At 35.2% G+C, this 16,953-nt stretch overlaps 1 protein-coding gene across 4 annotated transcripts in view; it reads left to right on the forward strand.

Moving 5' to 3' along the window:
• The window catches only part of LOC125092772 (disintegrin and metalloproteinase domain-containing protein 5-like), a 180,485-nt gene that overhangs the window by 136,285 nt on the left and 27,247 nt on the right, over positions 1 to 16,953 (forward strand). For 2 of the 4 annotated variants that reach the window (XM_047717149.1, XM_047717150.1), the window contains 3 exons: positions 3,782 to 3,865; positions 4,586 to 4,697; positions 15,419 to 15,578. In XM_047717149.1, coding sequence (XP_047573105.1) covers positions 3,782 to 3,865; positions 4,586 to 4,697; positions 15,419 to 15,578 — 356 coding nt within the window. Of the gene's footprint in view, positions 1 to 3,781; positions 3,866 to 4,585; positions 4,698 to 10,693; positions 10,772 to 15,418; positions 15,579 to 16,953 lie in introns of those variants that run through there. The other 2 variants (XM_047717151.1, XM_047717152.1) reach the window with 2 other exon arrangements.

Genomic DNA, 16,953 nt, shown 5'->3' on the forward strand with positions numbered 1-16,953 from the left:
CATTTATAGTAGCACCAGAAATAATAAAGTAGCTAGGAATAAACTTAACCAAAGAGGTGAAAACTTGTATTCTGAAAACTATAAAACACTGATGAAAGAAATTGAAGATGACACAAAGAAATGGAAAGACATTCCATGTTCATGGATTGGAAGAACAAATACTGTTAAAATGTCTATACTATCCTAAGCAATTTAAGATTTAATGCAGTCCCTATCAAAACAGCACTTTTTTTTTTTTAACAGAACTAGAAAAAAACAGTCCTAAAATTTGTATGGAACCACAAAAGACCCTGAATAACCAAAATAATCTTGAAAAGGAAAAATAAAACTGGAGGTATAATTCCAGACTGCAAGTTTTATTACAAAGCTGTAGTGATCAAGACAACATGATACTGGCACAAAAATAGACACTTAGATCAATGGAACAGTATAGAAGCCCAGAAGTAAACCCACAATTATATGGTGATCTTCCAACAAAGGAAGAAAGAATACCCAATGGGAAAAAGTCTCTTCAACAAACGGTCTTGGGAAAATTGGACAGCTATATGCAAAAGAATGAAACTAGACAACTTTCTTACACCATGCACAGAATAAACTCAAAATGGATTAATGGCCTAAATGTGAGACAGGAAACCATAAACATCCCATAGGGGAGCACAGGCAATAATTTCTCTGACATTGGCCATAGCAACTTCTTTCTAGATATGTCTCCTGAGACAAGAGAAACAAAAGCAAAAGTAAACTGTTGGGACTACATCAAAATTAAAAGCTTCTGCACAGTGAAGGAAACCAACTAAACTAAAAGTCAGCTATAGAATGGGAGAAGGTATTTGCAAATGACATATTTGTTAAAAGATTAGTACCCAAAATATATAAAGTATTTATACAACTCAACACCTAAAAACCAATAATCCAGTTAAAAATGGGCAGAAGGCATAAATAGAAATTTCTCCAAAGAAGACATCCAGATGGGCAACAGACACATAAGAAGATGCTTAACATCAGAGATCATCAGGGAAATGCAAATCAACACTACAATGAGATACAACCTCACACTTGTGAGAATGGCTAAAATAAAAAAATTCAAGAAACAAGTGTTGGAGGGGTGCCTGGGTGGCTCAGTGGGTTGAAGCCTCTGCCTTCAGCTCAGGTCATGATCTCAGGGTCCTGGGATCGAGCCCCACATCAGGCTCTCTGCTTGGAGCGGAGCCTGCTTCCCTTCCTCTCTCTCTGCCTGCCTCTCTGCCTACTTGTGATCTCTGTCTGTTAAATAAATAAATTAAAAAAAAAAAGAAACAAGTGTTGGAGAGGATGTGGAGGAAAAGGAACACTTGTGCACTTTTGGTGGAAATGCAAACTGATGCAGCCACTCTGGAGAACAATATGGAGTTTTCTCAAGAAGTTAAAAATAGACCTAACTTATGATCTCATAATCACAGTACTGTGTATTTACCCAAAGAACATAAAAATATGAATTTAAAGGGATACATGCTCCCTAACATAGCAGCATTATCAACAATAGCCAAACTATGGAAGGAGCCCAAATGTCCATCGAATGATGAATGGATAAAAAAGATGTGGTAGATATATAATGTGGAATATTATTCATCCATCAAAAAAAATGAAATCTTGCCATTTGCAATGACATGAGTGGAGGTATAGTGTATTATGCTAAGTGAAATAAGAAAAGTACAAGAGAAGTTTATATGATTTCACTCATATGTGGAATTTAAAGAAGCAAAACAGATGAACATATGGGGGGAGAAAATAAAAGAAGGAAACAAACCATAAGAAACTCTTAAAGATAGAGAACAAACTGGGGATTGATGAATGGAAGTGGGTGGAGATTGGCTAGATGGGTGATGGGTAGTAGGAGGGCACTGGTTTTTTATTTTTCTTTTTAAGAGTTATTTATTTCATAGAGAGAGAGACAGAGAGAGACTATGCATGTGAGTAGGGGTAGTGTGGAGGGAGCAAGGCAGAGGGAGAAAAGAAAGCCTGAGGCAGGACTTGATCCCAGGACCCTGTGATCATGGCCTGAGCTGAAATAAAGAGTGGGACACTTAACTGACTGAGCCACTCATGCAGCCTCATAAGAGGGCATTCATTATGATGAGCACTAGGTGTTGTATGTAAGTGATGAATCACTGAATTCTACTCCTGAAACCAGTATTGCACTATATGTTAAGTAACTAGAATTTAAATAAAAATTTCAAAAGAAAGAAATAGGAAAACAGTATTAACACATAATATAGCATAAAATAATTTTTAGATTATTAGAAAGTTCTGACATTTAGTAAAGTAATATATCTGATAACAGCTTAATATTCTAATTAATTCTATGAATTATTAATTCCAAGAGCTACAATGGAAAGTTAACTAAAATATTTTAAAACTTTTTATTTTATTGTATTTTTAAATTCAAGTATAATTAACATAGAGTGTTACATTAGTTTCAGGTGTACATTCCCCCATTCCCTTCCACACTTTTGGCATCAGGAGTTTGTTCTCTGTAAAAGCCTGTTTTTAGTTGTCTTTTTTCCCCTTTGTTTCTTAAATTCAACGAGTGAAAGCATATGATATTTGTCCTTTTCTGACATATCTTTTTGAGAGAAAGTCACAAGTTGTGCTTGCTAAATTCAAATTTATTTCTATACAATACATTTTAAAAATAGTCCATGAAAAAAACCCAAAGTTTCTATCACATCTTGCTCATCTGGAAGCACATGGAATATAATTATGATCTGAGGTCTCTCTCCCCTTGAATTCTAAAGGATATTGGCTCATATCATTTTTTTCCAGGGTCCTGGTCCTTCTCTTTTTGCATACATGGTTGTTATTATGATCCAAAGACAAAATTCACTCAAAAAATAAAACTCTTTGACAAAGTACTGAATTTACTGAAATTTTTTTCAATAATTAGGAAAAAGTCACAAAAATTAATTCCATAAATTAGAACAGTGTAAATTCACACATTAAATACTCTTTTTATTTGGAGGCCTTTTAGCCACCTCATAATTGGGAGTCTCTCATTGCCTTATTACTGCATATAATTATCTTTTATTCTTGCTGTTCTCCTTCTCATCAGTTTTTTCTCATGGAATAGTGAGCTGTCTTCCTGTGCTATTCATACCCATGATTTTAAGACCCCAATCTCCCACCTCATAGTTCTCAACCTTAGTTGCTCCAATGATCATATGGACCCTGCACCCAGAGATTTTGATAGAAATGTCTCAGATGGATCCTGGGCATAGGTATTTTTAAAATGCTTCTTGGAGGGATGCCTGGGTGGCTCAGTCTGTTAAGCATCTGCCTTCAGCTTAGGTCAAGATCCCATGATCCCATGTATCCATGGTTCTGGGATAGAGTTCCCCATCAGGCTCCCAGCTCAGCAGAGAGCCTGCTTCTCCCTCTGCTTGACACTCCCCCTGCTTGTGCTCTCTCTCTCTCTAGCAAGTAAATAAAATCTTTAAAGACTTGGATAGTTCTGGAACTCAGGAACTAGTCAAATTATTTTTCCAGATATTTCCCTTTTTAAGTGGACTACTAGTGCTAGGTGGTAAGAAAATAAAACTAACTTCTCACATATGGTTACATCTTTAAAATCTGAAGGCTTATAGCTTATTTCACATTTATTTCAATGTTTCAAATTATTACCTTATACTTTTTGTATTTTTTATGTCAATTCTTGATAATATGAATTTTGAAACTCTCTTGCTTATGTATTATCCATACACACAATCTGATTGTGTGACTATTCTTCACTTCCTTTTGCTTTTAGTATTGTGTCAAATTTGTGTGTGTAAAAGTTCAACATCAGATAACAGATGAGGAGTGCAACTCTACTTATTGCAATAGCCACGGAGTAAGTAATTTCAATTTTCATTTTAGCAAGATACTTTGAACAATGCTATAAAATGGTTTTGAGATTTAAAAAAAAAATATTAAGATGATTTTCATGGTGCTTGGTGTCATCTAAGAGTCTATAATTTATAACTTCAATCTTATTTTCTTAAGAAATGTTGCTAAACTATTTATTAGAGAATATAAAGTAGAAACATTTAAGATGATTCTGGATGTATGAAGTGTTATATATAAGGGGTAAATATAAGGTAAATATAAGGGGTAAATATAAGGGGTAGATGTGCTATATGCAGCGTGTATTGTTATATAACAAAAATGATCTTATTTTCACAGAAAGAAGGTAGAAACTGGTAAACAAAGGTCATTAGAAATTTTTTCTAGTCTTGCTTGTTAATTCAGAGTCTGGGCTGTTCTGTGAAACTGGCAACTAAATGATAATTAGTGGCATGTTACTGGTAATTGATAGTATTTGGGTCTGGCTATGGAAAGAGTTGAATTTTTTTAAAAATTCCTTTGTCAAAAGAAGCTAAATATACTTTCTAAAGTATGGACAATATTGAGAGAAAATTTGTGAAAATTTATTTAATTTGTCTATTTAAGTTAAATGAATAAATTCTCTGAAATAAATTCTCTGTTGAGTAAGTATAGAATATTCATTGGTCTCTAATGAAAACCGTCTTTGTCTCTAAAAAACAATTGTTCTATTTTCTGATTACTCCAGGTTTGCAACAATTTAAATCACTGCCAGTGTGAAAAGGGGTTTGATCCTCCTACATGCCTGCAGAAGAAGGGAGAATTTGGAAGTATTGATGATGGGCACAAGGCTCCATCTGGTTAGTGTCTTTCAAATTTTATTAATCAAAGACAATATGTGAGAGAAAAAATTCACAAAGTATAGGTTCCAAGCTAGGTTACAAAGCAACTGATACCAAAAGCATGTTTTTGTTTTATTTGTAAAAATTTTAAAAATCTAAGACAGTAGAAGTTTTTTCTGTACTTTTTATATATCAACATTGACATTGACATTTATATCAACTTTGATACAAAAAGTGTACCCAGATTAGGCAATATAAAAGTAGAAATTCCAGTGCATAAAATTTGACTAGTTCATTTGGATTGTTCACTTTGGATTGTCTCATACATTTCTGGTTTAAAATAATGTTAGTAGTCATTGTTATATTAATGCCACCAGATTCTTTCAGGCTATCTTTTATTCCTTTTTGCTGCACTGTAAGGACTCCAGTCCAGTCTTTTGAACTATCCTCTCTAGAATCTCTCCTGTGGGGTTCATGAGTACTATTTTGAGATTAAGCAGTCCTGGTTAGGATTGAGGATACCTGGGTGATATTCCCTGGTTTTAGAAGATATTGGAGCCCACCTAGGATAACCTGGGAGCAGAGGCTCTCCACCCTCACCCCCTTTCCTTTTGGGGCATATAAATACTGAAACTCCTTGGCAGATTTACTTGAAGCTTGGATACTAGGGGGAAGGTGTAGCTAGGGTGACCAACTTTTTACAGAGTTAACACACAGCCATATTAGACTGTGTATCAGACCAAAAAAAAAAAAAGGAATAATAGTTTAACATGTAACATAATTTTAAACATATATTATTTTCACATAAATGTGTAAAATAGATATTTATTTAAAATTACATATTATGTATTAGTGATTTTTATTATATAAATACTATTATTTAAGTAAAACAACACTATTAGTTACTAGTGTGTACAACCAATTAAGAAAATATATATAAGCAAAAATGTAACAATAATTTATAATGACAGTATTTTTTAATATTTCCCTTGAAATAGCAATTTATATTTACCTCTTTTTAAAAAGTCTGTACTGGATATTTAAATTTTGCAGGCTATCTTATTGTATATTATTCAGATTCATAAATGTAAGAATGTTCAAAAGGGGAATATAAATATAGGAAAAATTAAGCTTGCCCTATATTTAATAAAAAATAACAATGACAGTATTTTCTCTCTCCCTTCCTTCCTTCTTTTTCTTTCTTTCTCTCTCTCTTTCTTTTTACTAATGAATCATTGAATACTACATCAAAAACTAATGATGTACTATATATTGGCTAACTGAACTTAATTTAAAAAATCTTTTTTAATAAAACATGATTCTCTTTGTTTTATGATATGGTCAGATATATTTTTGGCCCTTTCTGTTTCATTTTCCAATTATACTTCTCTGTATTGCTTGCAGCCTTTCAGATATCCTTCCTTTAAGCAGCAGAAAAATGGAATAGAGCCAATGTACAATTCCTTTTGTCTTGAAGCTCTGCTTTATCAAGCCACATTTCCTGAATTCAGGTGTCAGTCTATTGTGATGGCATCCATAAAGATCTCCTACAAAGCATTTGAACATGACATACCTGTTGTTGTTGTTTGTTTTTTTTTTTTTTTAACTAGACACAGCAGGGTTTTAGGCTTGTAGAAATTATTTTGCAGATCTCCAAAAACATTCATTAGCTTTGTTTCTGTAGGTGTCTTCTAGTAGATCAGGTACCTAGAAGTCAGTTTCTTTTCATGTTTAATTCACCATATAGGCTGCCCATTTCAAAAATGCTCATCATTTTTTAAAAATTTATTTATTTGTCAGAGAGAAAGAGAGAGCACACAGGCAGGCAGAAAGGCAGGCAGAGGCAGAGGGAGAAGCAGGCTCCCCACCGAGCAAGGAGCCGGATGCGGGGCTCAATCCCTGCACCCCGAGATCATGACCCGAGCCGAAGGCAGAGACTTAACCCACTGAGCCACCCAGGCGCCCCCAAAATGCTCATTTTTAAGCACTCTAAATCACATTGGATGTCAGAAGTTGTATATATTTTTTTCCTTAGGGAACATGGTTGAAAGCATAGAGGTAATTTGCATTTTGAAATCTAAGTTGAATTATAAATAAATTTCAATTTTAATAAAGGTCTGAGAAGGTCCTGTTTCACTGCTTGCCTTTTTCTAATTACAGTTTTTGAGTTCTGAAGCAGTCTTTTCCCAAAAATATGAGTCATAGGTATAGTCAGTTCATTTTTTCCCCCTAAGATTCACAGATTAGCAAATTGTTTCAGAGAAACAGCACGTAAATTCTCTTTTTACTGCAACCTTTCTATTTTCCTCTTCAATGTATTTAAAAATTAAAGAAGTACATTCTTATTGTCCAGCCTTTCAAGAACAAGATTTTATGCCAGGCTGGTATTCTAACACATCTCATATAGCTTGTAACACTAAGAACCATCTTGTATGCATCCATGTCTAAGGAAGTCATCGCCTTCCCACTTCATAAAGTTTTGAAAAATCCCAGGGTGCCTGGGTAGCTCAGTCGGTTATGCATCTGCTTTGAGCTGGGGTCATGATCCTGGAATCCTGGGACTGAGCCCCAGGTCGAGCTTCCTGCGCAGTGTGGAGCCTGCTTCTCCCTTTCTCTTTGCCCCTCCCCACCTGCTTGTGCTTTATAACACACTCTCTCTCTGTGAAATAAATTAATTTTAAAAAAGCCCATTACCAGCTTCCATACCTTTTGAGGAAACTAAAAGTGACCAAAAGCTTTCATCAGGAAAGCCTGTATATCACAGGTAAGCATATCACACTCCATTCAGTGTTGTGTCCATGGTGTGTAGGATGTTTAGTGGGTAAGATCTTTTCCTTTTCTTTGAGAATAAGCTTATAGACTGAATGGGATTCGCAGAAGTTTACATTGGGACTGCCTACTAAGTATGCGTATGGGTCAACAAAGTCTAGTTTGGATTTGAGCAAGATAAAATTTTTTTTCTGTAATTAAAATCTGTGTGGAAATTAAACTTATTTTAAACTTCATTTTTAAAATCAAAATAAGAACTGGGGGAATATTTTGCTGCCTTATTCATTTGTTAAGATATGACAGTTATTGCTACACTTAAGGAGTCGGCAGATATTATAACAATTCTCACGTTTTTCTCCCGCAGGACATTTTTAATGCAATCTGTGAAGCCCGAAATGTAACTTCATTAGGTTTTGTAAAACAATGAAGGGGATGAGTGATAGGGCAGTGCATGTTTGTTCCTATGGTATGCCAAAACTAATGCTAATTTGCTAGGTATTTTTGTCAGGACATTGGTGTCTTTTGAGGAGAAAAAAGAATTTTTTTAAATTGGGAAACAAAAAGATGCAGTTGATTTAAAAATACATGCTTATTTCATCCAAAAAATTTGTGATTCAACCTCCAAATATGCTTTCACAACACCTTTTCCACCATACCTATTCCAAGTTCTTTTTTTTAATTGAGATATAATTGACATATTATATTAGTTTCAGGTGTACCCTATAATGATTCAATATTTGTATACATTGCGAAATGGCTGCTGTAAGTCTAGTTAGCATCCATCACCGTACATAGTTACCTTTATATTTTCTTATGATGAGAACTTTCAAGGTCTATTCTCTTAGCAACTTTCAAATATGTAATACAGTATTATTTACTATAGTTACCATGCTGTACATTGCCTTCCTAGGAATTACTGATTTTAAAACTGGAAGTTTGTATCTTTTGACCCCTTTCATCCATTTCACTCAGCCCTTCACACCACTGACAACCATCAGTATGTTCTCCACATCTGTAAGCTTGATTCCACATATAAATGAGATCATATAAATAGTCTTAGTGTCTGACTTATTTCACTTAACAGAAGGCTCTCAAGATCCATCCATGTCATTATGAATGGCAAGATTTCATTCCTTTTTATGGCTGAATAATATTCCATTATTATGGCATAATAATATTCCATTGTCTACATATGACCACATTTTCTTTATCTGTTCATTTACTGGTGGACATTTAGGTTGTATCCATATCTTGGCTATTTTAAATAATGCTGCAGTGAACATGGGTGGATTATATATAGTTTTGAGGTAGTGTGTTCATTTTCTTTGCCTATATACCCAGAAGTGGAATTGCTGGTTCATATGGTAGTTCTATTTTTAATTTTTTAACCTCGCCCTCCATACTGTTTTCCATAGGAGCTGCACAACTTTATATTTTTACCAATGGTGTTCAAGGGTTCTTTTTTCTCCGTATTCTTGCCAACACTTGTTATTTCTTGTCTTTTTGAGGAAAACCATTTTATTTTTTATTTATAAAAAAATTTTATTTATTCATTTGAGAAAGAGAGAAAGCATAAGCAGGACAAGAGGCAGAGAGAGGGAGAAGTAGACTCTCTCCTGAGCTGGGAGCCCAATGCAGGGCTTGATCCCAGGACCTGGAGATCATGACCTGAGCCAAAGGCAAATGCCCAACCATCTGAGCCACCCAGGCACCCCATGATAATAATCATTTTAACATGTGTGAAGTGATATCTCCTTATGGTTTTTATTTGTATTTCCCTGATGATTAGTGATATTGAGTACCTTTTCATGTACACATTGGCCATTTGAATGTCTTTGGGAAAATTTCTATTAATTTCTTGTGCCTAGGATTATTTGGGGTTTTTTGCTAGTGAGTTAAATGAATTCTTAATATATTTTGGATATTAACCCCTCATCAGATATATTGTTGGCAAATATTTCCTCTCATTCATGGGGTTACTTTTAAATTTTGTTGATGATTCCATTGTTGTGCAGGTTTGTAGTTTGGTGTAGTCCCACTTGTTTGTTTTTGCTTTTGTTGCCTTTACATTAAGTGTCAGATTCAAAAAATCATCACCAAAATCAATATCAAGGAGCTTGCTACCTGTGTTTTCTTCTAGGAGTTTTATGGTTTCATGTACATTCAGGTCTTTAAAACATTTTAAGCTAATATTTGTTTATCATATTAAAAAGTCCAGTTTCATTCTTTAGCATGTGACTATCCAGTTTTTTCAATACCACTTATAAGGGACTGTCCTTTCTGCCATTTTATATTCTTGGCTCCTTTGTTGTAATTGACCACATATGTGTGGGTTTATTTCTGCATCTAAAGTATTTTCATCATAATGTATAATATGCTCTCTTTAGTTACTTATTTCTTTTTTTTTTGAAGATTTTATTTATTTATTTGACAGACAGATTTCACAAGTAGGCAGAGAGGCAGGCAGAGAGAGAGGAAGGGAAGCAGGCTCCCTGCTGAGCAGAGAGCCCGATGCGGGGCTCGATTCCAGGAGCCAGGGATCATGACCTGAGCTGAAGGCAGAGGCTTTAACCCACTGAGCCACCCAGGTGCCCCTAGTTACTTATTTCTTAAATCCAGTTGTATGTGTCCTTCCATCTGTCATTAAAAATAGTAATTTAGTCTTCATGATCAGTGATGTCTGGGTCATAATGGTTAGTATTGTAATCATTCTGATTATCATTATCCTAGGAAACACGATTACAATATTTACAAAATGAAAAATTAAATTAGTACTCTTTTGACACAAGAGCACAATAGCCAATCCAAAGACTAAGTCAAAGATGGACTATTAATGAGGGTGCCTGGGTGGCTCAGTGGGTTAAGCCACTGCCTTCAGCTCAGGTCATGATCTCAGGGACCTGGGATCAAGTCCCACATTGGGCTTTCTGCTCAGCAGGGAGCCTGTTTCACTCTCTCTGCCTTCCTCTCTGCCTACTTGTGATCTCTCTCTCTGTCAAATAAATAAATAAAATCTTAAAAAAAAAAAGAATGAGTCCTCCTTTTAAAAAAAAAAAAGATGGACTATTAATGATTTCAGTACCCTTGGGTTGCACACTTAAGTCACATCACTCAGAATGAATCACAAATTAAAATTGTCGAGATCAGCTGTCAGAGTTAAAAACAGAAAGTACAGAAGACAGGTAATTTATGCTTCATTCATTTAACACCAAAACAGTGCTGCTTTCACTCCTTATTTTTTTAAGCTTCCATATGGATTTTCTTCTTTTGCTTCAACCCTCCAAACCAGTTGCTGTAACTCAGAAAATTTCCCATCTCAGGAATGGATTATTCAGTATTTGAGACTTTGCATATGACAACTTGGATCGTCCCAGGCAAATGTTCATGCTTCGTTTCCCAAGGTCACTCTGGGTCCTGATGTCAGTAGAATGGTGGTTCTTGAGCCTGGGATCAGAGGAAAACTTTCAATCCAGCTAGTTTCATTTAATCAGCTGCCGTAGAGTCTGTCTTCACCCATGTATTCTGGGGCTTGTAGGTGTACTCTGAAAGCCCCGGGCTGGTATGCCATCTGGCTGCATGCATTTTCTGTCCCCAATGGTTCTTCCTGGGGCCCTGTACCCAGACAAAGATGAGGCCTGGACTCAACAAGGGGGAAGCTCTTGTGATGTCAAATGTGTTTTGGAGCATAAAGATGAGAGGGAAAGTGACCTTTTTTTTTTTAAGTTTTACTGAGATATAATTTCATATACTGTACAGTTCACCTATTTAAAGTGTAGAATTGAGTGGTTTTTAGTATATTCTCAGATAGGCAAGCACTACCACAATTTTAGAACATTTCCATCATCTCAAAAAGAAGCTATCACCCCTTGTAACTTTTATCTGTCACCCACCCTCCCTGGACCCCCATGCCCTCCTCCCTGAGGCAAGGTGATCTTAAGAAGCCCAGTTTCTTAACACTTTTATTCTATTTATTTTGTATATCACTGACTTAACAAAATATGACTTGGAAAAAACTAAAACTGTGGAATTCATGATGGCTTTATTTGTAGTCAGTACATTATCAACTTTTGTTAATATTTCATGGGTATTATCAAAGAATATATAACCATTTTACAGCATGACATATATAGATATAAGAACTACATATGTACATAATGGAATATATATGTGTTTATGTGTGTTGCCTGTTTGCACATTCTAGAATCTAAATTCTCCTATATTTTTGTCTACTTGTCTACTTAATATATAAAATCATAGAGTGTATTTTAATTTCACATTATAATTGTTCTTTCAAAAATTTTTATGTAATCCTAACTCCAGAAATTACCACCAATAGTACTATACATTATTCTTGATTTTCAGGGGTTATTATCAATCTTTTTAATCCATGACAAGCTCATAGTAAAAAGAAATTCATTTACATCTCTTTAATTTTCATGAAGCTTCCCATTTACCTATGATTATAGGAAATTTATAATTCTGCTGTGTATTGCTCTTTCATCACACTTGGCAATCTATTTTACTAATATTTTTGACCCTTTCTAACATACACACATTTAAATATGTATGTTTACTTGTAAAATACACATAACTTAAAATTTACCTTTTTAACCATTTTTAAGACTACGATTCAGTGGCATTAAGCCCATTGTTGTGCAACCATCATCCACCTTCAGAATTCTTAATCTTGCAGAACTGAAAGTATATATTCATTAAATGATAACTCCCCTTTCCCTTCTCCCCAGCTCCTTGGAAATCACCATTCTACTTTCTGTGTCTATGAATTTCACTACTTCTGAGACTCTGTATAAGTGGAATCATACAGTATTTGTCATGTTGTAGCTGGCTTATTTTACTTAGTACAATGTCCTCAAAGTTCATGTTGGAACATGTGTTTTTTAAAAAAATTTTTTTTGGGGGGACACCTGAGTGGCTCAGTTGGTTAAGCAGCTGCCTTTGGCTCGGGTCATGGTCCCAGCATCCTGGGATGGAGTCCTTCATTGGGCTCCTTGCTCCACGGGGAGCCTGCTTCTCCCTCTGCCTCTGCTTGCCACTCTACCTGCCTATGTGCTCTTTCTCTCTCTCTGACAAATAAATAAATAAATAATCTCTAAAAAAAATTTTTTTTTTTAAATTTATTTGAGAGAGAGAGAGTGCATAAGCAGTGGGGAGGAACGGAGGGAGAAGCAGACTCCCTGCTGAGCAGGAAGCCTGTTGAGGGTCTTGATTCCAGGACCCTGAGATCATGACCCTAGCTGAAAGCAGACACTTAACCAACTGAGCCACCCAGGTGCCATAATTCCCTTTCTATTTAAGGCTGTTAATATTCCATTATAGGTATGTACTACATTTTGCTTATTCATTCATTTTGTCAATGGATAATTGGGTTACTTCCAAGGTTTAGTGATTGTGACTAATGTTGCTATGAACTTGGGTGTATTAGTATCTGAGTCCATGCTTTCAATAATTTGAGGTATATACCTAGATGTGGAATTGCTAGGTTTTATGGTAATTCTATGCTTAACTTTTTTGAAGAATCTCCATATTGTTTTCCACAGAGGATGCATTATTTTGCATTCCCACCAACAGGGCACAAGGATTCCAGTTTCTCCACATCCTTGCCAAAACTTGTTATTTTCTGTTTTGTAAATTGTAGCCATCCTGACGGGTATAAGCTGATAACTCATTGTGGTTTAGATACTTTATAGGTATAGAATGAAATATGGATCAGAAATTACCTTTTGCATTTTAAAAAATATCATTTTATTGAAAATTGTTGTCAGAAAGTCTTCCTGTCATTGTATTTTTAACTTGTTACTTTTTACATGTAGGAAGCCTACAAATTTTTGTGTGTACATTTTATCAATGGACTATCACTATTTTCAAGTCTTTTAGTTTTTAGGGCAGTTAAATGATGTAACTGTAATTAATAATTTTGCCACATCTTTTTAATAATAATTGTTCTTTCCTTTTCTTTAGTTAATCTCTACCCCCATCTCATAATTGCCTTGGGTAATCCATTCAGAATAAAAGGATATAATCACAAAAGAGGTGATCATTATTTTACTCCTAGGGAAACTTCCAATATTTTATCATGAAAAACAGCAGTGAGACAGGCATAGGATAGACATTCTCATTCTGAAGAAAGAAGTTGGAAGGAAGGGATAAAGGGATGACAGATCCCAGTAAATACAAAACCTAGCAAGCTAACTTGCATTAGAGTTTTAAGTTTCAAGAATATTCTCTTTGGCTTGATATTCTGTCCTCCAGGCCCACTGTAGTGACAGCATCATCCCATAGCCCTCAGTGACATCCACCCCTACCCTTTTGGCCCTGCCCACACAATAGTTTGCAGCCTCCCAGGCACTGGGCTGGGGCAGCCTGGCTGAAGCCAAGGAGGGAAGCTCCTGGGGCTGTGATGGACAAGAAAACCCTGATCTCTGAATCACCTTTGGGGCATTCTTCTCTCTTCTTGAAGAATGAAGTATAACATCAGTGAAATGACTATATTGTCCCATCCTGTTCCCTTCGGTTCAACCTGGCAGGGTTTCTGCCTTCATAATCTCATCCCTATTCCTTTCTTCTGCTGAGATGGCTGCTAAAATAGTTCACATGCAATAATATCAATATCAAATGACTTTCCAGCCACACATTGAGCATTTGGTTAGGCTGAGAATTCTTCAAGTCTCTAAGTTCTGGTATCTCTTTGATTAACACTTCTTCAACTCATCAATCTGCTCTCACATTTGCTCTGAGCAGTTGGGAGGAGCTGGGCCATACCTTAAATATTTTGCTTAGAAATCTCAGCTAATTATCCAGTTTCATGGTTCACAAGTTTTATCTTGTGAAGCACTGGGGCAGTTCTAAGAGGAACATATTGAGCCATGATCATGCATGACTATAGCTGGGGGGTAGCTCCTCTACCTGTCAACTTCCCCATTGCTTCAACTGGAAAACAACAAAAACAAAAACATGCCAATAAATTGTGGCTAAAACAGAGTTTGACACATTACAAACCCAGATAGGTGGCTGGTATGTACAAAGAGGTAAAAGTTGTGGAGTCACATAGATCAGATACTCAGGAAAAAATACAGATAGATGTCAGCTGAGAATGCGTAAGAATTGATGATGGGGGCACCTGGGTGGCTCAGTCGGTTAAGCATCAGACTCTTGATTTCAGCTCAGGTTGTGATCTCAGGGTCTTGAGATCATGCCCTGTGTCAGCTCTGCACTCAGTGGGGAGACTGCTGGAGATTCTCTCTCTTTCTCTGCCTTCCCCCCCGCCACCACTTGTGCACACATGTGTGCGCTTGCTTGCTCTCTCTCTCTCTCTCTCTCTCTCTGTCTTAAATAAATAAATAAATCTTAAAAAAAAAGAACTGATGAGAAAAATGTGACATTAACATTAGTTGGACAGAAATGGGTCAAAGCCAGACTTAGCCATGCGTTCTACAAAATAATTCTAGAGCCATTTTACAATTTCCAGTTGCTGTATATTTGACTAAAGAACTTAGTTAAATATTTGTTATTTAGTGACTACTAATTTTTAATTATTAGTAAAATATTTAATAATGTGAGAGAGATTAAATGTCACACTTCCCAAATTTAATTCTTATATATAGGTACAGTCCCAACACTCTCTGTGGTATACATGTTTGAATTTTGGATAAGCTGTATCAGAAAGAAACTGAAAAAATGTTTGGAGGTATTAAACATGTGCTTATGAAAGATTATCTTCATTCAAATAAATCACTATATGATGCAATGTTGAGAATTTATAGACATCAATAAAGTACTAGTAACAGTCTGTTTTATGTGTTAATTTATTATTTGATATTTATTACATTTATAATATATGTGACTGAAATGTTTACTGTTTGGGAATAGTGTTGGTAATGACATACTCTCCACATTTTTGTCTGGTTAATACAATCTCTAACATAATTTGAAATGGTTATTTTCTATTATAGGAAAAAGCTACTTGAGCGAACAAAATACCACTCCTTCAAAACACCAATTACTACTCATTTTCTACATTTCTCTACCTGTGCTCATCATCACTGCCACTGTTTTAATAAAACAGAATAAAATAAGGGAGCTGTGCTACAGAGAGGAAACTGAAAGTGAGAGGTATATATATGTTTACTCTTATTAAATTCAATGAGTCAAGAAAAAAGTACTCCTGTTTCATCAGGAAAATCTAATATTGTAAGTAGAACAATATGAGGCAATATGAGGAGAAGTCAAGGGATACATTTCAAACCAGTTTGATGTTCTCCATTTTTTCCCCTCATTTTACCCATGAGTATTTCTTTAAGAGGAGATATGATTGCTGAGGATAGTGGAGGTTTATTCAGCCTGTTAGTCAGCCAAAGCTGTCGAAATAGTCTTATTAAGAGTCTATTGTCCAAAGGCTTCTGAGAATATATAACACTGCATTTCAAAGGAACTTTCAAAAGATAAATTTTTAGATACAGACTCTCAGACAACTCTATTAGAACAGCTCAACTAAAATGGTATTTATGAACCTGCTTCCAAAATATTATTCCAAAATATTGTTTTCCTAAGTATTGACATTGCTAGTTTGTAAAGCCATTTCTTAACCAGAAATTACATGTGCAGTTCAAAACACAGGCTAGGTAGGAGATGGGAGGCAGCATCATGAAATGGGGAAGAAATTACTTTCAGAAAACCTAGTTTTAACTCCTAAATCTTGTATGCAGAAACTATGATACCTTGAGCAAGTGACTTAATCTTTGTGTTCTTAAAATTATTCTCTATAACTCTATAAAATGGGAGATAATAATAGCTTTCCAATGTATCATAAATTTTTGGGTATACCAAATCAGTAAGTGAAATCACATTATCTATAATCAGTTACATAAATATTTATACATAGTTATTAGGCCCCTTATTCATAATTTACTGTATTTTCCCACAGAAGTATTTGTCTCTAGTTTTAACCTCCAGTAAATGACAGGAAGAGAAGACACAGATATATGTTATAAGAGAAAGAAAAAAAATAGAAATCTATAGAAAAATTAGCTTAAATTTTTGACTGCTACTTTAAGGTTTTGGCTTAATTTGGCCTGAAGAGTTAGGGGTATCATAGAATCAGAGGGCATGTCTATACAAATGTGGGCCCATAAATAATTGAGCAAATGTAAAATGAAGATGAGTTCATCAAAAAAGCAAGGTGGATGATGGCATTTCTTCTAAGATTCATCTTTAGATGAATGAATAAAGATGTGGTATATATACACAATGGAATATTACTCAACCATAAAAGAATGACATCTTATCATTTGCAACAACATGAATGAACCTAGAGGGTATAATACTAAGTGAAATAAACGAATCAGAGAAAGACAAATACCATATGATTTCATTCATATGTGGAATTTAAGAAACAGAATTTTTAAAAGACAAAAAAACAGACTCTTAAATACAGAAAACAAACTGGTTCCCAGAGGGAAGGTCAGTGAGGGGGGGATAGGTGAAAGAG

The sequence above is a fragment of the Lutra lutra genome, chromosome 2 (assembly GCF_902655055.1).
Source record: "Lutra lutra chromosome 2, mLutLut1.2, whole genome shotgun sequence".
Classification (NCBI taxonomy): domain Eukaryota; kingdom Metazoa; phylum Chordata; class Mammalia; order Carnivora; family Mustelidae; genus Lutra; species Lutra lutra.